This window comes from Lepidochelys kempii, chromosome 12 (genome assembly GCF_965140265.1).
Source record: "Lepidochelys kempii isolate rLepKem1 chromosome 12, rLepKem1.hap2, whole genome shotgun sequence".
Taxonomy (NCBI): Eukaryota; Metazoa; Chordata; order Testudines; family Cheloniidae; genus Lepidochelys; species Lepidochelys kempii.
Window position 1 is genome coordinate 4,068,425 of NC_133267.1, and position 25,360 is coordinate 4,093,784.

The 25,360-nt window shown below is 53.4% G+C and overlaps 2 protein-coding genes across 9 annotated transcripts in view; both read left to right on the forward strand.

Moving 5' to 3' along the window:
• SF3B3 (splicing factor 3b subunit 3) overlaps nt 1-5,996 on the forward strand; it is a 50,986-nt gene extending 44,990 nt beyond the window's left edge. For all 3 annotated transcript variants that reach the window (XM_073307205.1, XM_073307206.1, XM_073307207.1), the window contains exons 23-26: nt 1,079-1,177; nt 2,126-2,269; nt 3,020-3,124; nt 4,954-5,996. In XM_073307205.1, the coding sequence (XP_073163306.1) occupies nt 1,079-1,177; nt 2,126-2,269; nt 3,020-3,124; nt 4,954-5,094 (489 nt within the window). In that variant the 3' untranslated portion in view covers nt 5,095-5,996. The remainder of the gene's footprint in view (nt 1-1,078; nt 1,178-2,125; nt 2,270-3,019; nt 3,125-4,953) is intronic.
• Nucleotides 5,997-21,321: 15,325 nt separating this feature from the next.
• The window catches only part of IL34 (interleukin 34), a 60,267-nt gene continuing 56,228 nt past the window's right edge, over nt 21,322-25,360 (forward strand). For 2 of the 6 annotated variants that reach the window (XM_073307208.1, XM_073307214.1), the window contains exon 1: nt 21,738-21,863. The gene's annotated coding sequence lies outside the window, so the exon portion shown is untranslated. Of the gene's footprint in view, nt 21,345-21,734; nt 21,864-22,943; nt 23,203-25,360 lie in introns of those variants that run through there. The other 4 variants (XM_073307210.1, XM_073307209.1, XM_073307212.1 and 1 more) reach the window with 3 other exon arrangements.

Below are 25,360 nucleotides of genomic sequence, written 5' to 3' on the forward strand. Positions count from 1 at the left end.
TTCTGAAGTGCACAAGGTGCAGGCTTCGAAGCCTGAGTTCTAGATGTGTCTAATGTTACTCAGCTAGCGTTTGGCTGAGGCACAAACCAGTCCTTGTCTGTCGTTACACCCCAGCCTCCATCAGGCTGGTCTGGCACAACTTAGCTTTGCCTCTGTGGACACAGTCGGTGAATGCCAGTGCCAAGGCAGCCAGAGACCCATCCCATGTGACCAGGTTCTGCCCTGGTGACTTAGCTCTCAGTTACCGGGAGTTTTACCTTATTTCCCCATATGTTGTGGGTGCTGTGTCCCGTCTTATTACTCTCTGCATTGATGCATACATGCTTCTCTTTGTATCCTGACACTGGCCACTTTGTGTACTTGACAGTATAAAATGGTGCACGCTGTTCTTTAGTCTTTAATCACACTGGTGCCAAGAGATGCATTTAGTTTGGGGTGAGGATAAACCTCCAGGATGGCCCCTTTGGTGAAGGAGCTGAATTATTAGTCACCTTTCTATCTTGCTGTTCCTGTGCAGCCAGTTAACACTGGGCTGGTCTCCTCTAGGAAGTTAGATTGGCTTAACTATGTCACTCAGGGCTGTGAAAAATGTCTTGCCCTGTGCGACTTCATGAAGCCAACCTAAGCCCCAGTGCAGACACCGCCAGGTCAGCGGAAGAGTTCGTCTGTCACCCTGGCTACTGCCTCTCGCAGAGGTGGATTCACTGCAGTGATGGAAAACCCTCTTCTGTTGCTGTAGTAAGTGCCTGTGCCGCAGGGGTGCAGCTGCAGCAGCGTTTCTAGTGTAGCCGTACCCACTGTTGTGAATGACAAGAGAAGGGTCATTCCAGTGGCCTGAGCGTTTCCCCAAACATTCGAGCACCCAGCGTTCCTAGTGCCCCGCACGCATACCAGCGAGGGTCTGTGTTACATTCCTGTCAGAGCAGGGCACTTGATGTAATGCAAACTAAGTGCTCCTGTGCTGGCAGAGAAGTGTGAACACCCTGCAGCAAGGGTTAACTAGCCTGCATCCTTCTCTTGTTCGTACGGTGCTGGCAACAGACCAGCACGCTGACTCTGTCCTGCTTTGTCAATACAGGTGAGGCTGCCTCCCAACACAAACGATGAGGTAGACGAAGATCCGACAGGCAACAAGGCTTTGTGGGACAGAGGGCTTCTCAATGGAGCGTCGCAGAAGGTAACCCTTCCTAGGAGAGTGGGGGGGCAGGCAATTAGCTCCTCTGTGGAGCTTTGCAGAGTGAATGCGAGTGCATCTTTGGGGATCCATCCTGAGGGGAGATGAATCCTGCCGGGTAAGGGTCTGTAACCAGAATGGCCACAGCCAAACACCTTACAGTTCTGAGAGCGCTGGCGAACGCCTGCCAAGAAGTGACTTTCTCTGGGAGCAGGCCAAGGGCCCCCAGGTTACATTTCTCTTTCACTCCCCTGCCCTCTTATCAGCCACATCCATATGTGTGTGAAGAGCTCTAAGCCATTTGGATAAAGCCCTGGATTTTGTCGCATGCTCTCCAGTGGAAGAGCTTGTTCCGTTCCCCTCCTGATCCTGCTGGTAGAGCTGTGCAAATCCACGGGTATCCGCTTTATATCTGTGGCCCATTGATGCAGATACAAATTTTGGATCTGTACAGAGTTCTGACAGTAAGAGCGGTCAGGCAGCTGTGACGAACTGCGGTGCGGATCCTCCACCTGCCCTGGGCAGAGGGCCTTGGGGGTAGAGACAGGGGCCGGGGCTGCTCGGGCCCCACATCCAGGGCAGGTGGAGGGTCTGCCGCTGCTTCCCACAGCTGCCACCCAGCTCTTACGGTGGCCAAGCTGTGGCTCCAAGCTGCCCCCCTCCCCAGAGCTGGGTTGGGGAGAGCCATGCTGGCAGCTGTGGGGAGCCCTGGTCCCTCCACATACCTGGGTGGGGGGCTGTTCGGGAGTGGGGATGGGGGTGCCTCAGAGTCTGTCTGGCCCCTGGTGTAGAGCCCTGCAAATCCACAGATATCCGCAGATCATTTTTGCGGATCAGATGCAGATACACATTTGTGTATCCACACAGGGCTCTACCTGCCAGCCCCTTTTATGCGTATGTCGGTCGTGGATGAACTCCAGAGGAAAATACTGACCCGTGACTTGTTTGCAGGCTGAGGTGATTATGAATTACCACGTGGGAGAGACAGTGCTGTCGTTACAAAAGACCACGCTGATTCCTGGAGGGTCTGAGTCTCTCGTGTACACCACCTTGTCGGGGGGCATTGGTATCCTGGTCCCCTTCACATCCCATGAGGTAAGAGCCATCCTGCTGCAGAAGCACGGAGTGACTGCCCAACCACACCCAGCTCCTGTGTCCGCATCCTCCGTTGGCTTGTGTGTGTTGGTCGTAGACTATAGGTGACTGCAGTATGTGAACGTCAAGTGTGCAACAAAGCTCCTGCCAAAGGGAGCCAGTGAGATCAGGGCATATGGAAGGAGGGTGGGAAGAGACAGAGCCCACTAACTGGTCTCTTCCCCGTGACTGCTTCCTTAGGAATGCATTGCAGGTGCTTTGCTGTCTGGTGCACATGTCAAAGGGTTAGCCAAAGCGTGGCCCACTGAGTTATATGCCTTGGGACAACCTGAAGCCCTATATTTTAATAGGAACGTGCAGCTTGTAGCAACTAGCTCCAGCACTTGGTGCTCCATCTTGATCCATGCACAGGCTGCTGGCGCATTGCATGCTGGGAGCTGTACTGCTTTGGCCACGCTTCCATCCTACATGTGAGAGCAGCTGCCACCTGTTTGGATTTATGCAGGTTTGGGGAGCACCTTGTGTTCCTGGCAGAATGGCCTGGGTGGGCTGGTTTTGGATGTTCCTGTCCCAGTGAAAAAGAAAATCGGTGCCTGGAAGTGGTGGGGCGCCCCTTTGTGGCCAGGAATTAACTGAGCTGTGCAGGGCACAGGCTGCTAGTGGAGTGCTACCATATCCTGATGTTACTCCAGTCCCACATGGGTGGGAGGAGCAAATTGTTCTACCTCTCAACTACTTGTGTCCCTTCAGGATCATGACTTCTTCCAGCACGTGGAAATGCACCTGAGGTCGGAGCACCCCCCTCTCTGTGGACGGGACCACTTGAGCTTCCGCTCCTACTACTTCCCAGTTAAGGTAGGTCTGGGGTCTAGGTCCACCAGGACAGCGGTAACCAAGGTTGGCCAGTTGGCAGGTCTGCCACTGGACATGTTCACTGTTCCAATATATCGTGTGAGCGTGTCATGGAGTAACAGGCCCACAACTCCCTCCAGGGACCTTGGACAGCATAAACTACAAGAGAAGCTGATGTTAGCAGAGCCACTGTTGAATGGCCTAATACAGAATATTCCCAATTATCTGAGTAGTAGTGGGGACGTGGATTTTATTCAAGTAATGGAGAGTTCAGATAATCAAGAGGGCAGGCATCATTCACCAGTGGGGTGGCCTCCCACATAGCCGGGGGCTCCTCCTCGTAGTCCAGTCCAGGGGTCTCGCTCTGCCTCATTCACTCCCTCCAAGACTGGGGCTGCAGAGGGCTCCCTGCACTGTCGTAGGGCTGGGGACACCCCATCCCTGCAGGCTCAAGGTGTGGATGGGGAGGCTCCGGTCCTGGCAGAGCAGAGACCCCACCCCAGCCAGGACTGCAGCCTTCCCTGCACCTTGTGCCTGCAGGGATCACGTGTCCCCAGCCCTGCAGCAGCACAGTGAGCCTGCTGTCATGGCCCCACTCACTCACTTCCATGACAGCGGGGCTGCAGAGGGCTCCTTGCGTGGCCGCAGGAGCCATTCAGCAGCAGGGAGGCATCCCCCATAGCCAGGGGTTCGTCCTTCTCGTAGTTCTGGCTGTGGGTCTCTGCTCTGTTAGCCGAACCAAACCCCTGGTCCCTCAGCATGATCCATTCTGCAGAGGGCATGTATCTCATGCTGTGGGACAAAGAAGGGATTTGGGTAATGTGGAGGTTTGGATAACAGGGTTTCAGATAAATGGGACTGTCCTGTAATACCTGGCTTTTGTCTAGTGCTTTTCATCCATAGGTCTCAAAGCACTTTACAGAGGAGATCAGTATCATTACAACTGGGGAAACTGAGGCACGGAGTGGTGCAGTGATTTGCCAAAGGTCACCCAGCCGGCCAGTGGGGGAGTTGTGAACAGAACCCAGGTCTCCTGAGGCCCAGCCCAATGCTATCTCCACTAGGTGACACTGTGGCCCCTCCCAGAGCCTCCGATTAACAATCAGGAAGATTTAAAACTAGGCCATGGTGTGGAATGTTGGATCTACACCCTGCACAGGCACCTGCCTGTTGCACCCTCCCCCGCTCCTGCTCTGTGCACCACCCTTGGGCGCCTGCATGGCTTTGCCTTGGTGTTCTGGCCATCGTGTTAGCTGTAAGCCGTCACTGTGCCACATACCCAGGACTTCCAAGAAGCCTTTTTACAGCTTGCAGGATGTTTATCACTGCAGCTCTTGTAGTGTCCCTGGAGCTGTTAAGAGGGTATAGAACCAGATGGGTGTCCCAGCTACTCAGGAATTGCTCAGAGATGAGTCAGACCTATTATTGATGGCCTTGGGGCTAGTCCCAAGACCTCAGAGACCTTTGAAACCTGATTGGAGACTTTTCCCTTCACCGATCCCTCACTCACAATCTTCTCCTTCAACCCCCTCCAGCACACGCCATCTAGAGACCCTGTGCCAGACAGGACTTGCCGGCTGAAGCGAGATCAGCCTTGTCCTTCCCTCAAGTGGTCTGGGTTTATTGGGGCTCTTGTTAATTAGTTTGATTCCAGCTGCTGTTCTCCAGCAGATGAGGTCACTGAGCCTGGTCCTGTTTCGAAAGCGAGATTAAGAAACTCCTGGCAAAGAGCTGTTTGCCGTGCTGCCCTTTTGTCCATTCAGACTAAGCGGTGTTGGGGCTGAGCCCGTTTGCTACCCAGTTTCTAACGTGTTCCCGTGTCCTGTCTCTAGAACGTGATTGACGGGGACCTTTGTGAACAGTTCAACTCCATGGAACCCAACAAACAGAAGAACGTCTCGGAAGAGCTGGACAGGACCCCCCCCGAGGTGTCCAAGAAGCTGGAGGATATCCGCACGCGCTATGCCTTCTGAGCAGCACAGCCCCTCCTGGGACATGCCAAGGACGCTGCTCCCAGCCGGATTGGAAGGAATAATGTGTGCTTTTTTTCCCTTTTTAACTTCAGTTTGCTTGTCTTGCTCTGGCCCCTGGGGCTGGGTTTGTAAATTTAAAATCCAAAGTCATGAGCATTTCCCATAAACTCAGTACCAGGAGTCGGGCTTTCCAACATGGCAAGGTGCTTGCTGGAGGCCCTGGGTCCCTGTAAACCCATCTAGTGATCATAACTGCCTGCGAGAAGAGCAGGAAAGCTCTCCAGGCCTGCCCTCCATCCCTGGGGTCACAGGCACATGGCTGTCAGCTGCCCCGTCTCTTTGTCTAGGACCAGAGCCTGGACCCATTTTCTGAGGCCCTTTGGGGCTAGACCCCGAATGGCCTCATGAAGCGAGCTGGGCAGGGCAGTGCTTGGCAGAGCCCTCTCCCCACTGATGGCATCTGGGTCAGGGGCGCTCAGATGGGGGTCTGGAGCTGCCCAGCCCTTTGGTGGGCTGTAAACAGCTGGGGTGTGACTCTGAGATGCTGCGAGGGTAATTGAAATAGCCCTGCCCACACACACACCCGCACCACGTGCTGGGGTTGGGGTTCCGTGAGCCCCATGGCCGGTGTATGGAAGTCCCAGCACGTGAAGCTCTGAAAAGGGAGCAGTGCCACACATGGCCTGAACCCCCCATTGGAAAGGCTGGGGCCGGCTTGGAGTCCTTCGTTTTTAACTGGTTTCCCTGTAAATATAGTTTTGTACAATGTTGACTCTGGTGGGGCGTGGGCAGAGGTTGAGCTGGGACTACATGTGTTTTGTAACAGCTTTTGCACGAGCAGTGTCCTGTCTCCGAGCTGTGATTGGGGGCAGCACAGGAAGAATAAAACCCTGGTTTTTAAATTGGTTTGAGTGCTGACCGCCTTTACTCCCAAACAGTGTCTCTCAGCAGGGGGCCACACCCAGGGCAGGGGAGAGGGTTATTGAGCAATGGGAATGCTGCATGTTCTAGATCCACCTTCCCTACGCTGGAAAGCCACCCAGCCACCCTCCCTGCTTCTCCTTTGGCCCTGATATAGGGGGCAACAGGGGGCCACTTGCATCTGCAGGCTCAGGCAGTTGGCCACCAGCCTATGCTTCTCTCCTACGGTGCCGCGATCCCCAGCCTGCTGGTGAAGGGGGCGTGGGAGCTACCAACAAGGAGTTGGGGCGGATGTCAGCCAAAAGCCTGTGAAAATAGCAGAAATTAGTAGGGGAAAGGTGAGAGAACGGACTGCAGAAATGAGACTGGCTGCCTCCCGTTTGCTCGCTGTTTGGCTGTGCAGATTTGTCCGTAGAGCTAAACACCATGTGTAGGCTCCCTCCCAGGCTCCTTTTCGTGCTTTGTTTTGTAAGCTGCCTTGCTCTGGAGCTGGCTGCCGGGTGTGGAGTGAGATGCTGCCCAGGTTTTACAAATCAAGTTCTTGCCCATTTTACCGAAACACTCCCCTAGGTCACAATATTGCATTGGATGTGGAGAGCAGCCAGACCTCTGGCTGTGGTGCTGCAAGCTGTCTGTTTCCTCACCCCTCCTCCAGCCTTAGGACTCTCCTCCCAGGAGCATTGGTCTGCACTCCTCTCATTGCCTCTCCTCCTCCGAGCGGGCGGTGACTCCAGGGCCAGGAGCACCCCGTGGCAGGTAGAAATTACATCTTGCACTGAAGGATCCCCCAAACTAAATGTGCAGCACTGCTGAAATTCAGCCCAGGCAGGGGATTGAGGTAGCATCCAACCAGCCTTTTCAACAAACGCATAGCCCAGACACTGAGACAAACCCCCTTCTTCACACTGACACCCCCAAATGCCCCCCCCCCCCAAACAAACATCCATATCCAATCCACCACAACAGAAACATGAGCGATGGACTGGGAGCCAGAGTGTTCCCGCTCCATCTGGACTCCCCTGGGAGAGCTGCCATGTGGTGAAGCACTGAGGAGAGACAGAAAACTACCTCCACACCCACTTCCACCTTAGTGATTCCCAGCAGATCCCTTCGCTGCTGCGTTCCTTTGCCTCTGGGACTGGCCTCTGTTCCCAGTGGGGAGGGGAACAGGATGTGTGAGGTGCTCTCCTTCCACCTTGCAGAAAGCACATTGGCTAAGCAGTTTGTTTATTCCATCTCCCCAAGAGAACAAATCACAACAGCGTTGCTATTGCTGGAAGGCTCTGGGACAGCACAGTGATGGGGGAAGGAGGTGAATAGACTGGGGTTCTCTTACCCTAGGGAAGGGTTTGACCTCCCCGGAGGGTTTCTGTACTTCACTGCAGAACAGTGGTACAAACTCCCTACTGTGCCAAAGCAGATAGCTGAACTGTCTTCTGTTGCTGCTAGGTCCTTAAGTCCATACCTGCCCACAGTCCAAAACCAGACCCTTCCCAGTCAGTTTCTTCTGTTGCTTCATCTAATCTAGTGTTGTAGGTCACCCAGGCTGGACCCTCCTGTGACGTGCATGAAAGATCTCCAGTGCCCCAAGGTTGCCTGGCAGCAACAGCATGTTAGCAATGCACTGGGGTAAAGAACTGTGTGGCCGATGGGAAATCAGCCAGGTAAGGAGGAATGTGTTTGCAGTGCAGGTACAAAGGAGGGTGCACTTTGGGAGCTGGATCAAAGCCCTTTGGTCCTCATGAGCTGTTGAATCCAGCATCTGTTTTACCACACCGTCATTCTCTTCTGTGGAACAGGGTCTCAGATGCCCCCGTTTATCACTGCTGTTAGCCACAATTAGGGTAACTAGGAGGCTGTCTGGCCTGCAAGCAGAATGCACCATTCCACACCCCATCTCCACAAGGAATTGATAGAACCAACTCAGACCCAGCACCTCTGGCTGGTGACTCTCCCTTTATCGTCTGGCTGTTGCTGCAAGGACAAGGGAAGGAATTTTCTCTGTCTTATTTGCACACCTGATTCCGCTGACACCTTCCCATGACCCCTGTGTCTAATGCATCACAGCACTTGATGCTTTCTCTTGCATTTGGTTCTCTTCTTCCAGTTACCCCGGCATCACCCTGCAGGAAAGGGGTGATGTCACAGCGTAAATGTGGCCCTTTCTGCTGGCATTTGCCCCATGAGTTGCACCCTCTGTAGAAAAGGGGAGGGAGGCATCTTTGACCTGAAAACTCTGCATGTCCTGCCAAGGCAGTGGCAACTCCCCATCTCTCAGCTGCTTGAGCTCTGACTCGTCCATCTGGTGGGGCACCCAAGCTGGAAATGGAGTTGCGGGTCTTGGGTCCCCCCATTCTGTTAAGTGGGTGAAAGCACTGGAGCTCTGGGTTTGTGCTCTGCCTTGGGTCATAAGTGAAAATGACTTAAGTGGCTTCCAGTCCTCGCTCTACAGACCAACGCAAGGGCCAGTCCCTGTCTGAGCTGGCTCACAGAGCTGGGATAACAGCGTTATGTGGCGGTTGTCAGGACAGAGCAATGTTAATGCCTGTTAACTGCCTCGGTAGGATAATCTTGGGTGGCAGGGGAGGATGCGTGATCCATAATGGGGGGGACTGCAGCGAAGCAAACCCGGCAGGGGTGGGCGCTGCTGTGGAAATGGCAACCGTAGAGAATGTGCCTGGGTTTAAAACCATGCATGAAGCCAGTTTGCAGCTGAGGGTTGCTCGGGGCTTGTGTCACATGCCAGATCACCCGGTTCCAAGTGGCCACACCTGGGTAACAGAGACCAGGGCTTCATGTTCCCCACGGCTCATGCATTCTAGCAGACAGGTGCATTACTGGCTTCCCGTCTCACGCGAAGGCCCTCCAGTGCCATGTGACAGAAGCTGGCGCTGCGTGCTGCAGCAGTCCTACGGGGAGAGGGTCCAGTCCCCAGGGCTGTCCAATCCAGCACCATTCACCGGCAGGGATCTCACTGACAAATGTGGCTTTGATCAATCACAGCAGGTGTTTCATAAATTCTCTGGGAATTCCCTGCCATGAGGAAATCAGCCCCTGCTTTGCAGTGGGTGATGGGATGCTGGGGCAGAGGGAGAAACCCCCTTTCCCAAGAGCTGTGCCTAGGGAATGCAGCAGGTGTGCATCAAAGGCCCAGCCTTCAGAGCTGCGGGAACTCCCAAACCTCCACTGGGGTTTGCCTTTGCCCCATTCAGGCTCAAACAGAACAGTGACACGGACCCATCACGAATGTGGCTTCCTCCTGCGTCCCCCCCACCTTGCACATGCATCCTTTTGCAATCACTGAGGTTTCTTTAAGCATGCAGAAGCCTCTGTTAAGGCACTGTGTTGCCAGTTGGAACTCTGTGTCTCTTTCCATCCGGTGGAAATTCCCAGTGTCTCATTTTGCAGAGAGGCATCGCTCTGATTGGTTCAACTGTTGTTTGTTTCAACATTTGAACGGTGGGTTCCTCCCTTCCGCCCCTACAGAGCTGCAAACGGCTTTTGGGGCGAGGACTGGATAGGTCAGAGGCAGAGCTGGGGGATAAACCTTGGCTCCTTGGCACTGTCTAGACTGCCAGTCAAAAGCTATTAATTAATGGCTCTCTCTCATGCCTCACTCCCTGCCAGCAGAGAGCTCAACACAGCATAGCCCCACCAGTCACAAACTGCCATCAAATGCTAAACCCAGCCCACAGGCCTCCCGCCAGGCCCTGAATGTCCCAGGTGTGGGCTGCTGAGGGCAGTGAGCGTCAGAGCCGCGGGCACCCTGCTGCCCCCGCCAGGTGAACTCTGACAGAGGCCTGGCGCTCACCCAGCTTGCCGAGGACAAGGTGTGGATGGGAGCTGTAAGGCCTGCACTAGAAAGCCACGGCTGGAGGTGCTGATGGATTCAGTGGCCTGCCCTGCTCACTCTGAAGCCCTGAGTAGTGACGAGTTGGATGGGTCCTATTCCATACATCCTCTGTAGACACCACAACCCCCTCTCTGGGCCTCCCTTTGCCAGCAAGCCTCACCTGCCTAGCAGCCAGGGCCCTGTCACGCTGCTCCCTGGCTCTGCTGGGCCTTGGGAGAGCCAGGAAACCGCAGCAGCTGAGGGCAGTGGGAAGGAGACTCATGCTGAGTGTCCGTGGGGCATGGGTGGTGCGCAGCAGCTGGCCTGCCCTCCGACACTGAGGGAACCTGAGAGGAAGGGGGCCTTATGGAGAACGCCCACCACCCGTGTGGGTCTCCTCTGAGGCAAAGGAGCCAACTCAAAGCGCTGCCATGCTGCCCACCCCACAACACCTTCCAGGCAAGTCAACGGTTCCATGTGATCAGTGGTGGCGGAAGCAACTGCCTGGTCTAGCACGGGTACCTTACTGGCGTCTGTCACTGGATCATCGTCGGTGCCGATGCAGGCTCTGACGCAACCAGGCTTCTTCGCCGATGGGCGCCGGCAACGCCTCCCAGCTGCTGCCGCAAGTGGTACGTGGGAGCATTTTTCTTCCTTGGTGCTGGAAGTGATGTCCCAGCACGGTGAGAGGCAGTGGTATTCTTCTTCAGGGGCAGCTTTCAGATCAGCTGTGGAACCAAAGCTCTGCATTAAAGATCTCAGCACATTTGGTAGGAGTCTGCGTTAGCCTTGCTCGGCATTCTAGTGCTGATATGCAGCCCCCTAGACTCCGCTACAGAGCAGTAATAACTCCCCTCAGCATGGCCCATCTGAGGGTCTAAAGGCACTTGCCAAGGCACGGTCCATATTACTACCCCCTTCACAGCAGGGGAAACAGGTAGTGGGTGGGGCTGTGGCTTTAGCTGGCCCAAAGGGATAGGTGGGGATAGAACCAGATCTCATCCCTCCCTGGCTTCTGCCAGCTCCCTAAGTGAAGCGAGTCCCCATTTTCCCCTCCGCCGTTGCTGATGCAGAGGTGATGAGCAGTGCCTCGGTGCAGCCTGAGACTGCCAAGCACCGTGAGGTCTCTTTGACCAGAGAGATGTTGTCTCAGTACTAGGGTGTGTAATTCCCACCGCTGTCCCATTTGCCCCTTTGTTTGCCTGCTGCTAGTTACTTAGGTGAAAGGCAATGACCTGAAGCAAAGGCAATAGACTGGCTGGAGTCTGGGGCACCCTGCTTAACCCTGACTCTTTGCCAGACCGTTCTCAGAGTTCCCTGCTAGTGTGCAGAAGCGCCGTCCTTCCCACGCATTTCCCTCATCCCCGTCGCTTCCAATGAACGGCCTGTTTACAACTAATTTCCTCCTCGTGCTGCTGCCCCCAACCCCTGGCAGATCTGGCGCCCAAGCTGCTGGCACTAGTTCAGAGACCAACTGGAGGATGAATCCTGGTCCTGCTTGGACACGCTGGCCGTATGACCTCCATCAGTGAAGGGACCTAGGGCATGGCACTCCCCCTAATTAACATTCTGCGCTAATACATTGACTGTTGTCTTGGAGGACTACAGGAAAATTCCTGGAGGGGCTTGGTCTGGGGGCACTCAGCCCCCACTGGACTGGGTGCCAGCCAGAGTCCCAGCCATCCTTGTAGGTGAGAGAGGTGAATACTGCACTAATGTGCATGCTCAGCCCGAACCCAGGCAAGTGCTTGTGCAGTCCCGTCACAGGCTGCCGAGCTACTCGTGCACGTAAGGAGCAGCGCCCACTTCAGCGCTTCGCTGCATCAGTGCCCGAAGACTCCCCCGCCACCCACCGTGTACGGAACTGGGATGGGAGTTCCTGCCTGGATACAATGGAGTTCCCCTGGATGCACCCTGGGTAGCTGCCCTCGGCGTTTGGCCCACTGACCAGAAGTGGAATTGCTCAGGCAGGTGCTGGGCAGTCCCCGACTTTCACCTCTACCAGTGCCCCTCCATCCTGGCCTGCAGACCCCTCTCCCCCACTCTTCTAGTCTCCTGCTGTCCCACTCTGCCCAGACATCTGGATCCTGCCCTCCACCAACCCCTGGCTACTCCAGGCTGGGGAATTTCTCCCTCAGTGGGGCGTGGCCTTTTTGGCTGTGTGTCCAGCGGTTCTAAGGCTGCTGTTTTCAGGTGAAGGTTCCCGTTCTGGCCTGAGGGACCAGCAATAGCAGAGGAACCCTTCCATGACTAGGTCATGTGTGCAGATCTGGCCCAGGCTGGCAGTGACTGAAAATTGCCCCCATGTGATGACTGCCCATCAGTGTCCTGTGTGAGATGAGTTTGGTAGCCCTCAGCATGGAAGATGGCTGGCTGGGAGGTGAGATTGGCAGCATGACCACCTCTGGGTCCCATTTCATTACCAGCTCTATCACAGAGATCTTGAGCAAGTCACTTTTGTCCTCTGTGCCTTGGTTTCCCCTTCTGTGAAATAGGCGCGCGCACACCGATCTCATGGGGGCAGCTGATTTGATTAAAGTGCTCTGAGAGACTCAGCCACAAGGGGCTGCTGAAGGCCTTGGGGTTATTATTTGAAACAATCTCCTATCAGAAAGCTCCACTTGGCTGAAATTTCTGGATCCCAAACCTCCCAGAATCCCGAATGGCATGAACGGTTCATTTCCCATTAACAAATAAAACCTGCAAAGGAGAATACCTGGCCATGTCCATCTGGCTCCGGCGGGAGTCACACTGTGCACTTAAAACAGTCTGCAAAATTGCTGTTGAAACACAGCAGGTCGGGTGCGACAGATTCGGTCACAGAGACCCCCTTGGGACTGTCACCTGATGTGCTGAAATTACCTGTGAGCCCATTTTCCCTGCCAGCTTGGGACTCCAGAAGCTTGCCTTGTTGAGTCAGACATGCTAGCCTGCTGCAACGCAGACCCAGGGTCTGGACCATGCCCCCCAAACTGCAGGTTTTAAGTGAAAACAGCTCAGCAGGTTACCTTCTCCAACACCCAGACACCCAGCTCCCAATGGGATCCAAACCCCAAATAAGAAAAGGAGTACTTGTGGCACCTTAGAGACTAACCAATTTATTTGAGCATAAGCTTTTGTGAGCTACAGCATCCAATGAAGTGAGCTGGCCCACATGTACACAAGAAGGTTTGCAAGTATACGGAGCCATTCGCAGGTCACTGATTCTGAAGCAGTCTTAATGGCTTCCACTTAATATGTTTACATCAGTGATACAAGTTTATGTCTTATTCCCCTTATGCCAGACCTAGAACTTGTACCTGCAAACGAATGGGATGACCACACTCAGTAGATTATAAACTTTGTTATAATCTTTTGCACGAAGCATATTCCAGTTACACCATATTCACATTCATAAGCCTATTTTCATAAAGCATGTGGAGTGCAACGTCACACTGGGTAGAACCATGCCCTTTGCTAATGCAGCAGTGAATGATGCATTGCTCTCCTGTTGAAGAAGGAAAGGTGCACCAGGCAGGTAGGATTTGACAAGGTTGGTTTAAAGCAAGACCAGATCAGGAGAATCCATGTTCATTTGCAATTTCACTCCCGTCCCTGATGCAGCAGCCACAGGGAGGCGCTGAAGGAGTTAATTCAGAGCCTCACTGACATGACATTCCTTTCCTCCTTAACCAAGAGCTGGGAGAGTGCTGAGTGGGTGGCAGTGATGAGCTGCGATTGAAAAGACCCAGGACAGACAGATGGGAGGGCTCCACCCAAACAGCCAGCCCCCTGGGGTAGTTTTACCCATGCTGTAGATGAGCAGCTGTCGGCTCAGAACACCTGGCTGTGGGTGCTGCCCCATGGAGAGTTCCCCACAGGCTGCCTTGTGCCACAGCCCAGGGCCGGAGGGGAAATGTCAAAGGGGAGACACTGACCAGGGGAAATCTCTTGCCAAGCTGAGCCCGGATGTGGACTTTCCCAAGTGAGGTCAGCTGAAGATTCGTCCCAGGAGAGGTCTCTTGGCTGCTGCTGCAGAGCTGGGAGAAGTTACAGGAGAGGCAGGGAGGTCTCATAAACTCATAGATATTAAGGTCAGAAGGGACCATTATGATCATCTAATCTGATCTCCTACCCAATGCAGGCCACAGATTCTCACCCACCCACTCCTGCAATAAACCTCTCACCTATGTCTGAGTTATTGTAGTCCTCAAATCATGGTTTAAAGACTTCAAGGTGCAGACAATCCTCCAGCAAGTGACCCGTGCCCCATGCTACAGAGGAAGGTGAAAAACCTCCAGGGCCTCTTCCAATCTGCCCTGGAGGAAAATTCCTTCCCGACCCCAAATATGGCGATCAGCTGAACCCTGAGCATGTGAGCAAAATTCACCAGCCAGATACTACAGAGAATTCTTTCCTGGGTAACTCAGATCCCACCCCATCTAACATCCCATCACAGGCCATTGGGCCTTTTTACCATGAATAGTTAAAGATCAATTACTTGCCAAAATCATGTTATCCCATAATGTCATCTCCTCCATAAACTTATCAAGTTTAATCTTGAAGCCAGATAGATCTTTTGCCCCCATTGCTTCCCTTGAAAGGTTATTCCAGCACTTCACTCCTCTAATGGTTAGAAACCTTTGTCTAATTTCAAGTCTAAACTTCCCGATGGCCAATTTATATCCATTTGTTCTTGTGTCCACATTGGTACTGAGCTTAAATAATTCCTCTCCCTCTCCAGTATTTATCCCTCTCATATATTTATAGAGAGCAATCATATCTCCCCTCAACCTTCTTTTGGTTAGGCTAAACAAGCAAGTTCCTTGAGTCTCCTTTCATAAGACAAGTTTTCCATTCCTCGGAACATCCTAGTAGCCCTTCTCTGTACCTGTTCCAGTTTGAATTCATCCTTCTTAAACATGGGAGACCAGAACTGCACACAGTGTTCCAGGTGAGGTCTCACCAGTGCCTTGTATAACGGTACTAAAACCTCCTTATCCCTACTGGAAATACCTCTCCTGATGCATCCCAAGACCGCATTAGCTTTTTCATGGCCATATCACATTGGCGGCTCATAGTCATCCTGTGGTCAACCAATACTCTGAGGTCCTTCTCCTCCTCCGTTACTTCTAATTGATGCGTCCCCAGCTTATAACTAAAATTCTTGTTATTAATCCCTAAATGCATGACCTTACACTTCTCACTATTAAATTTCATCCTATTACTATTACTCCAGTTTACAAGGTCATCCAGATCCTCCTGTAGGATATCCCGGTCCTTCTCTAAATTGGCAATACCTCCCAGCTTTGCATCATCCGCAAATTTTATTAGCACACTCCCACTTTTTGTGCCGAAGATTAAATAAGATTGGTCGCAAAACCAATCCCTGAGGAACTCCACTGGTAACCTCCCTCCAGTCTGACAGTTCACCTTTCAGTATAACCCGCTGTAGTCTCCCTTTTAACCAATTCCTTATCCACCTTTCAATGTTTATATTGATCCTCTTCTTTTCCAATTTAACTAATAATTCTCCATGTGGCACCGTATCAAACGCCTTACTGAAATCTAGGTAAATTAAATCCACTGCGTTTTCTTTATCTAAAAAATCTGTTACTTTCTCAAAGAAGGAGATCAGGTTGGTTTGGCACGATCTATCTTTTGTAAAACCATGTTGTATTTAGTCCCAATTACCACTGACCTCAATGTCCTTAACTACTTTCTCCTTCAAAATTTTTTCCAAGACCTTGCATACTATAGAGGTCCAACTGACAGGCCTGCAGTTACCCAGATCACATTTTTTCCCTTTCTTAAAAATAGGAACGATGTTAGCAATTCTCCAATCATATGGTACAACCCCTGAGTTTACAGATTCATTAAAAATTCTTGCTAATGGGCTTGCAATTTTATGTGCCAATTCCTTTAATATTCTTGGATGAAGATTATCTGCGCCCCCCAATTTAGTCCCATTAAGCTGTTTGAGTTTCGCTTCTACCTCAGATATGGTAATATTTACCTCCATATCCTCATTCTCATTTGTCATGCTACCATTATCCCTAAGCTCCTCACTAGCCTTATTAAAGACTGAGGCAAAGGATTTGTTTATTGGGCCATGCCTAGATTATCCTTGACCTCCACTCCATCCTCAATGTTTAGCAGTCCCACTCCTTCTTTCTTGGTTTTCTTCTTCTTTATATGGCTATAGAACCTTTTACTATTGGTTTTAATTCCCTCTGCAAGGTCCAACTCTACTTGACTTTTAGCCTGTCTCACTTTATCCCTACTCATGTTCTGACCTCAATAAGGTAGCTTTCCTTGCTGATCCCTCCCATCTTCCACTCCCTGCATGCTTTCTGCTTTTCCTTAATCACCTCTCTGAGATGCTTGCTCATCCAGCTTGGTCTACAACTCCTGCCTAGGAATTTTTTCCCCTTTCTTGGGATACAGGCTTCTGATAGCTTCTGCAGCTTTGATTTAAAGTAATCCCAGGCCTCCTCTGCCTTTAGATCCATAAATTCTTCAGTCCACTTCCCTAACTAATTTCCTTAATTTTTGAAAGTCAGCCCTTTTGAAATCAAAAACCCTAGTTGTAGATTTATTTTTGTTCAGTTTGAACTGAATTAGCTCATGATCACTTGAACCAAGGTTGTCCCCTACAACCATTTCTTCTATGAGGTCCTCACTGCTCACCAAAACCAGATCTAAAGTGGCATCCCCTCTAGTCGGTTCAGCAACTACTTGATGAAGGAATCCATCAGCTATCGCATCTAGGAAAATCTGAGCCCTGTTATTATTACTAGCGCTCGTCCTCCAGTCTATATCTGGGAAGTTAAAGTCTCCCATGATCACGCAGTTTCCATTAGTATTTACTTCATTAAAAACATTAAAGAAGGCTCTATCCATATCCAGATTAGATCCCAGTGGTCTCTAGCCCGCCCCGAGCACTATCCCAGGGGAGGCTCTAATCGTTTTCTTCCCCAATGTGATTTTTGCCCGGACGGACTCTGTCTTATCCATTCCATCGCTTCTTATTTCTTTACATTCTATCTCATCATTGATATACAGTGCTACTCTACCACCTTGACCTTTATTTCGGTCTTTCCTAAACAGCACAGACCCTTCAATACCCGTAGCCCAGCCGTGACGACTATTCCGCCCTGTCTCTGTTCTCCCTAGAATAGCTGCTTTCACTTCCTGCACCAGTAGCCCTAGTTCCTCCATTTTGTTACCCGGCTCCGCGCACTGGGGTACAAACATCTTCATTCCTGCTGTTTGGCCTCGCTCACGTTCTGTACCCGATTAGGCCCGGTCATTCTACAGCCCGTAGAACCTATTAGACTGGTATCCACACACTGGTTTCTTACTTCGTTTTCTTCCCTCTCAATGCTAAAATCCGGTGTGGAGATTACCTGGACATCCCCTAACCAACCATCTCCCCCTAATTCCTAGTTTAAAGCTCTCTGAATCAGTTGTGCCAGCCTCCATCCTAGAAGTCTATTTCCTTCCCTACTCAGATGAAGTCCGACCCGAGAGAACTGTCCTCTGTCCATGAATGCCTCCCAGTGGCCATACATCCCAAAGCCCTCCTTATAGCACCACGGCCTGAGCCATCTGTTGATAGTCATAATCTTGTCACACCTTTGTTGCCCTTCTCTAGGAACAGGCAGAATCCCACTAAAGATTACCTGAGCCTCAATTTCCTTAAGCATCTTCCCCAGCCTAGCACAGTCTCCCTTCATACGTTCCAGTGAGAATCTAGCCGTATCATTTGTTCCCACATGAAGGATAATTAGGGGATTCTTTCCCGCTCCCTTTAGGATCCTTTTCAACCTCAGGTCCACATCCCATATCTTAGCACCTGGAAGACAGCACATCCTCCTATTCTCCGGATCAGCTCTGGTTACAGGCCTGTCTATTCTTCTCAATAGAGTGTCCCCAATCACATAGACCTGGCTTTTCCTGGTGACGGTGCAATTCTCCAGTCTATCCCCTGTTCCCTCTGGCTGCAAGTTCTTTCCATTCCTATTCTCCCTTGTAATCCTCTTCAACCCATCCTGTATCTGCCTGGGGCTCATATTTGGTGTAGTCTCCATTGACTCTTCCCCTTTTCCTATAGCACTAGCCGCTCTTCTCTTCTTCCTTGCCCTTCCACCTTCAGTGACCACCTGCTGAGCCCCTTCTTCATTTTCCAACTCTGCAAACCTGTTCTTGAGCTCTATTTCTCCTCCACTAGCCTGTCTTTTCCTCTGCCTGGTTCTCTTAGTCACATGCTTCCACTGTCCATTTTCTTCACCCTGCAGTCTCCCCTCAGAATTCTTCAGTCCTGCTTCCATCTGCAAGTCTGATCTTTTCCCTTCAGCTGCCTCATGTCTTTGCTCCATAATCCACTTCTAAACCCTTCTAAACTCAACCAGCCTTTCTACCTGCATCTCCAATCCTCGGATCTTTTCTTCCATCAAATCTATCAGATGGCATTTCATGCAGACAAAACTCTTACCAGGTCCCCCCTCCAGGATCATGTACATACCGCAGCTTCCACATCCCATCATCTCCATTGTGTCTTCCACTACATGGGTCACTCCCACTGCTGCCTCTGTATCTGTCATCGCCTTCCCACCTAAATCCTGTTAATCTGGGAAACACAAACCACACCAAAACACCTGGCCTATCACTGCCCGTTTCTCACCAGGGAGCTGAGCGGGCTTGTTTGGAACCTGCTCAGCTGAATCTGCATGATATTAGTTTAACCTGTATTATTTGCATAAAAACCTCTCCCACCCTTCCCCTGCCAGGGCTGGTGGCCAATAAGAGCTGTTTCCCCAGTTAACAACCTCTCCCTCCACCTGCCCTCACTCAGAAAAATCCCTCCCATTCCATTCTCTTCTGCTCAAAGATCGGCTTTTATACGTTGCATCTTCTCTGAGAAAGGTAACTGCCATTGTTTGGCTTGGGTGTCACTTGCCCTTTCCCTCAGGGGCTGGCCCTGCAGGGCAGTCAGGAAACTATGGTTTTTACTGCTCTGGTGTCTCGCCCCACTCCCGACAGACTAGGCAGTTCCTACTCCCGCTTCTGTCAATGGCAGTGCTCCCAGTGACTTCACTGAGAGAGAGATTAGCCCCTGCCTGGGTTCTCTGCAAGCTGCCCTGGAGTTTGTTCCCAGCATCAGAAACCGGAGCTAACCCCCAATACCCGGGATGCACCTGAAATGTGGTTTAGTCGCCAGCCCTGCTCCTGTGAGGAGGCCTCATACCAGCAGATTTCACCAATGGGTAGGCAGGCCGTTTGGATTCACAACTGATCCATTGCGAAGTGCAGCCTGTTTTTATCTGGATGAAAGACATTTGGCTTAAGCTCAGTGTAGCTAAGGCTGAGATAAAGCTTGTGGCAGGAACATGCAAGTGGCTTATGCAGCTCTAGGGCAGGAGGTGCTGCTGAGTGAGAGCTGTGATGCTGGCAGACCAGGTGCCACCTCATGCCAAGGTCCCCATGTCTCAGTGGATCAGGCTGGCTCAGCTGGGGGTTAGTGTTGTTGCAAAAGGTGCTAGAGTTATAAGAACGTGTTCAGACTTTATGGAATGCTGGTGAGCTGCTGCCTGCATTCATTAATCTCACAGCATCTGTATCCCATACTGTATGGTAACATCTGAGCGATTGCATTGTGAGCCTCTGTGACTGTCTCTCTCCTGTCTGGTGATTTACATAAACTAGTGTGAAGGGCTGATCTGCAACAGAAGGTGTTACGTCCTGCCCAATAGGAAAGGCCCATCAACACCAGATGGACTATCGTGGGACGATAAAGAGGACAAAAGATGTTGCTTGCTATGCCCCCTCCACTCTGGTAAAGATGAGTCATGTAAGTGGATTCCTCAGGAGGGAGAAAGGGGCTAAAAATGCCTCATAGAAAGGTACTGGATCTCTATGCTGCTTGGACTCTGAGGGGCAAGGTTTACTATGCATAAGTTTGTTTTCAGTTTAAACCACTTTTTACCAAAAAATTCCCAGGTTTTACAAAAAGCATTATTAATTTTTTTCTGATTTTCACCCTACTTTTGTATCATTCAAATATATATATATATAAAACTTGTTTTATTAGGAAAATACAATAGATGGCATGAGATATATGTATGACAATAATACATTAGTCTGTGGGTATATGCAAAGCTGCCTGGTGAAGAAAGGCTCTGTATTAGTCTAGAAGATACACACAATAAACAAACAGGCACGCAGGCAAGCTCTGAAGTGCGTGCACATCTGGATGTACTGATGAATCTCACGCCCACCCCATACAAATTTCAAGCTGTTAGCAGATAATGGGTTAAAGATTTGACACACTAAAATGGGAAGAAAATGAAAATCTGTATCAGAATGCGTTTCAGAACACAAGGAAGCATTCAAAAGTTGAAAAAAAAACAAAAACAGGAGAAAAGGCTGAAGATTGTATGCCCTGCAAATGGTGTAGCCCAATTATTAAATGTAAATATTTATAGGCTAATAGTTCTAAGTCTACAACAGTAATCTGTTTATTCAGAGGAAAAGTTTTATTTGGGGACTGGAGATACTGTTTTCTTAAACTCTGAGGTGGCACTGTGTTCTGAGTTCTGTCTTAGCCCTGCAGCAAACCACACTGATGAACAATATTCAAAGCGTTAAATCTGCCAAATACTTTTTCTTCCTGTCTTTCTGTCCACCAAAATAAACCCTGATATTTACCCAGAAAAAATATTAATAGTTTTTTGCACTGATTTTCACCTGTTTTTGTTGTGGTGGTATACACGGATAAATTCCTGGGGAAAATTACATAAAATAAAAGCTGAAAATGAAAAGCCCTAGACATAAGCAAGAGATCCCCAGTGCTTAGCCTAGGTTAGACCTAAAGCTCCTATAGACCTTATTATAAAAGCTTCTATTACTTTTTGAAACGTAGGATTGGAACTCATTTGTGTGTCTCCAGTTTACCAGTTTTAACTTTATAAATATCTCTTATTTCCTTGTCCTATTCAATAAACAAACCTTTATATAATTTATTATAGGATTGGCCAAAAGTGTTATCTTTAGTGTGAGATCTAAGGTGCAACTGACTGGTCCTTTGGGACTGGAAGAAACCTGAATATTGCTGTGATCCTTGGCATAAGAGACCATCCATCACAGCTATATGCTCACCTGGGTGGCAAGACAGATCGGAGTGCACCAGGGGACTGACTGTGACTCTGTGTTGAGGCCCACGGTGCCTGAGGCTTTTAGAACTCACAACCAATTGAGGGTTTGTGCCCGTTCTTAACAGCCTGCCCTGTGGTGGGTACTCATGCTTTGAGTCACTGCAGCATACAAGGCCAGGGCATGGGCTTCATGTTTAATCTGCATGGGCGGATTACACAGCATAGTCTCTCCTCCTTCCTGTGGCTACCTCTGCTCTGTGGGCTCTCCAGGGACTGGCTAGGGAGGCTGCAGTGGGTGCAGAGCACAGCGGCCCGTCTGCAGTAGGGACCAGACGCGAGGGAATCAGTAACAGTCCATGGTGGTGAGTTTGTACAATGACACTCAGGGCGGGTTCCTGCAGGCGATAGTCCATGGAGCCTGTCCCAGGCTGGTGGGCCTCAATACATGAAGCAAGGCCAGGGCCCCTGTGCCAGAACAGGAGCTCCAAGTTATAAAGGATCAGGAACTGGTGAGGGAGAGAGACTGGATGTGTCAGAGCAGCCTGGGAGAGTCAGCCAGGAAAAGGGGGAGGTGCCAGGTGCCTGGGAGCCTGGAGAGGGTCCCTGAGGCAGCTGCGGACAGCCCTGTGCAGGCCCTCCCTGGAAAGAGGGAGGAATTAGCCGGAAGCCAGGGGCAGGACTAGCCTGCTCGCTTTCAAGAGCCAAAGCCAGTGGTGGGGTGGAAGGCTGAAAAGGGCTGAGAGGAGCTAGGGGAGGGGCTGGCCAGCTGTCCTTCCTGATCCCAGAGCCAAGGCTGAGAGGGCTGAAGGTTGGGAGCAGCAGAGGGAGATGCCAGCTGGCTCTCAGAGCCAGAGAGGGCTGAAGGCTGGGGAAGAAACAAGGTGAGAGACAGTGGGGCTGATTTGTTGATGGACCATGGGGACTTGTCGCTTTTGTTATGGTTTATGTACATGTGATTTTTATAACAAATGAACCCCACCAGGGCTATATTTAGACCAGGGAAGACTGGTTGAACTATTGCTGGGAACACTTTAGGAGGGAAACTGAGGCAGACGTGCCTCTCCTGACCTGGCCTGCTGCAGGAGCCGGCTCCAGGCAGGGCTGCCATGAAAGAGCCCTTAATCATTGGGGCCTGAGCCACCTCTGCTCCCCTTCCCCCACAATGAGTGAGGTCATCAGGTTGTCTTCGCTGGCCAGCCTGAGTGTCCATCTAAATCTAAATCAGGGAGTCAGGGTTGCAGGATCCCATAGGGCAAAGGCTGAGAGGGAGAGAAATGGGAAAAACTTGGCTTGGCCAGGAATCTGTGTCCAATATGTGGGATCCCAGGGCCCCATCCCGGGGATGTGGATTCCAGTCCCTGACCCTAGGATGTGATCTGTGATTCAGCTCCCACCAAGAGACCCCACAGCAACCCAAGTGCCAGCTGTGAGCTCAGCTTTTCTGGCTTGGGGCCGTAGCACTTTACACGTGGACTTTGCTGAGCAAAGCCAGGCCCCAGCTCCCTTATGGGATCCGTGTGGCCGGTCTCCCGCAGGGATCTGCTCGGCGGGATTGGGGCCCAACTGTTCCCGGTGGCAAGAGACTTTGGACAGACAAAAATTCCTGTTCCGGCTCAAATCAAGCGGCGTTTCCCCGCTGGAGTTACTTGGATGCGGGACCGACTGTTGTAATCATGGCACGTGAGTGGGGGGCTGAATCGCCCCCCAGGCAGCTGGGATGGGGAGAAGGGCCCCTTCCCATGCTGGAGAAGGAGGCCCGGGGCGGGGGCCTTGTCAGTTGCTCGGGGTCAATGCCAGGCGCGTCCAGCCCCTTGCCCGCCAGGGCGCAGGGCGCAGCCTGGAGCGCGGGGGCCCCTTCGCAAGACCCGTCCTGCCACCATTCGGGGCGCTCGGCGGGGCTCGCCCGCGGCTGGAAAGGGAGGCGCCCGGCGCGGGTGCGCCTTGCAGGAGCCGGGGGCGGCTCCCGTGCAACGAGGGCCCGGGCCCGGGGGCAGTGCCTGGGGTTCACGCGCCAGCGCGGGGAAAGCCCCTGATTTCCGGGAATCCACGGGCTCCCGGCACACAGCTGCAGGCGCGGGCCTCCCCCGCCTCCCCGGGCCGCGAGTTCGAGCCCAGCCCGCAGCGGTGGGAGCGGGGCTGGGCGCCGCAGACCGCTCCGGGATCCCTGCGTGCGCTAGGCGTTCCCCGGCCGCCGCGAGCCGCCCCCCGCCTGGCCCGGAGGTAACCGGGGGGGGGGCAACTGCACCCGGCGGCTTTTAGCAGCCTGAACAAGTCGGGAAGGGGCTTAGGGTGCCGGGGAGGCAGGGAAGCGCTGGGCAGGGGGCCCGGCCAGCTGGGGGGTCCCGCGCCGCCGACGTGCAAGACCCCCCCGGTGCTTTCTCCAGCTCTGACGGCTGCTCCCAGGCGTCTCCCCGCCTTGTCCGGATCCTTTCGGGCCCCGATGCTGCGCGGCCGGGCCGAACGCTGCCCCCCCCCCGGCCCATCCGGCAGCCCCCTGCCCCCGGGCGGGCTCCCCGGGCGGGGTCGGTTCAGCCGGGGGGCGCCAGGAAGGTCGGATCGCGGACGGGCGCCGGGCTGGGCGCGCCGGCAGCCGGAGCTGCAGGGCACGGGGCTGTGTTGACACGCGCTGGAAAATCCCTCGGCTTGAAAGTGCCCCAGAGCAGAGCGCTTCCAACTTTTCTTCTGGCCGACCCAGCTGACGAAAATTGTTGATGCCCCCGGCCCAGCGGAGCTGGGGATGAGGAGTTTGGGGTGTGGGAGGGGGTTGGAGTGTGGGAGGGGGTCAGCTCTGGGCTGGGGGTACAGGCTGTGGGGCGAGGCTGGGGATGAGGAGTTTGGGGTGTGGGAGGGGGCTCTGGGCGGAGGCAGGGGGTCGGAGTGTGGGAGGGGGTCAGCTCTGGGCTGGGGGTACAGGCTGTGGGGCAAGGCTGGGGATGAGGAGTTTGGGGTGTGGGAGGGGGTTGGAGTGTGGGAGGGGGTCAGCTCTGGGCTGGGGGTACAGGCGGTGGGGCGAGGCTGGGGATGAGGAGTTTGGGGTGTGGGAGGGGGCTCTGGGCGGAGGCAGGGGGTCGGAGTGTGGGAGGGGGTCAGCTCTGGGCTGGGGGTACAGGCTGTGGGGCGAGGCTGGGGATGAGGAGTTTGGGGTGTGGGAGGGGGCTCTGGGCGGAGGCAGGGGGTCGGAGTGTGGGAGGGGGTCAGCTCTGGGCTGGGGGTACAGGCTGTGGGGCAAGGCTGGGGATGAGGAGTTTGGGGTGTGGGAGGGGGTTGGAGTGTGGGAGGGGGTCAGCTCTGGGCTGGGGGTACAGGCGGTGGGGCGAGGCTGGGGATGAGGAGTTTGGGGTGTGGGAGGGGGCTCTGGGCGGAGGCAGGGGGTCGGAGTGTGGGAGGGGGTCAGCTCTGGGCTGGGGGTACAGGCGGTGGGGTGAGGCTGGGGATGAGGAGTTTGGGGTGTGGGAGGGGGCTCTGGGCGGAGGCAGGGGGTTGGAGTGTGGGAGGGGGTCAGCTCTGGGGTGGGGGTACAGGCTGTGGGGCAAGGCTGGGGATGAGGAGTTTGGGGTGTGGGAGGGGGCTCTGGGCGGAGGCAGGGGGTCGGAGTGTGGGAGGGGGTCAGCTCTGGGCTGGGGGTACAGGCGGTGGGGCGAGGCTGGGGATGAGGAGTTTGGGGTGTGGGAGGGGGCTCTGGGCGGAGGCAGGGGGTTGGAGTGTGGGAGGGGTCAGCTCTAGGCTGGGGGTACAGGCTGTGGGGTGAGGCTGGGGATGAGGAGTTTGGGGTGTGGGAGGGGGTTGGAGTGTGGGAGGGGGTCAGCTCTGGGCTGGGGGTACAGGCTGTGGGGCAAGGCTGGGGATGAGGAGTTTGGGGTGTGGGAGGGGGCTCTGGGCGGAGGCAGGGGGTTGGAGTGTGGGAGAGGGTCAGCTCTGGGGTGGGGGTACAGGCTGTGGGGCAAGGCTGGGGAGGAGGAGTTTGGGGTGTGGGAGGGGGTTGGAGTGTGGGAGGGGGTCAGCTCTGGGGTGGGGGTACAGGCTGTGGGGCGAGGCTGGGGATGAGGAGTTTGGGGTGTGGGAGGGGGTTGGAGTGTGGGAGGGGGTCAGCTCTGGGGTGGGGGTACAGGCTGTGGGGCGAGGCTGGGGATGAGGAGTTTGGGGTGTGGGAGGGGGCTCTGGGCGGAGGCAGGGGGTTGGAGTGTGGGAGGGGGTCAGCTCTGGGCTGGGGGTACAGGCTGTGGGGCAAGGCTGGGGAGGAGGAGTTTGGGGTGTGGGAGGGGGCTCTGGGCGGAGGCAGGGGGTTGGAGTGTGGGAGGGGGTCAGCTCTGGGCTGGGGGTACAGGCTGTGGGGTGAGGCTGGGGATGAGGAGTTTGGGGTGTGGGAGGGGGCTCTGGG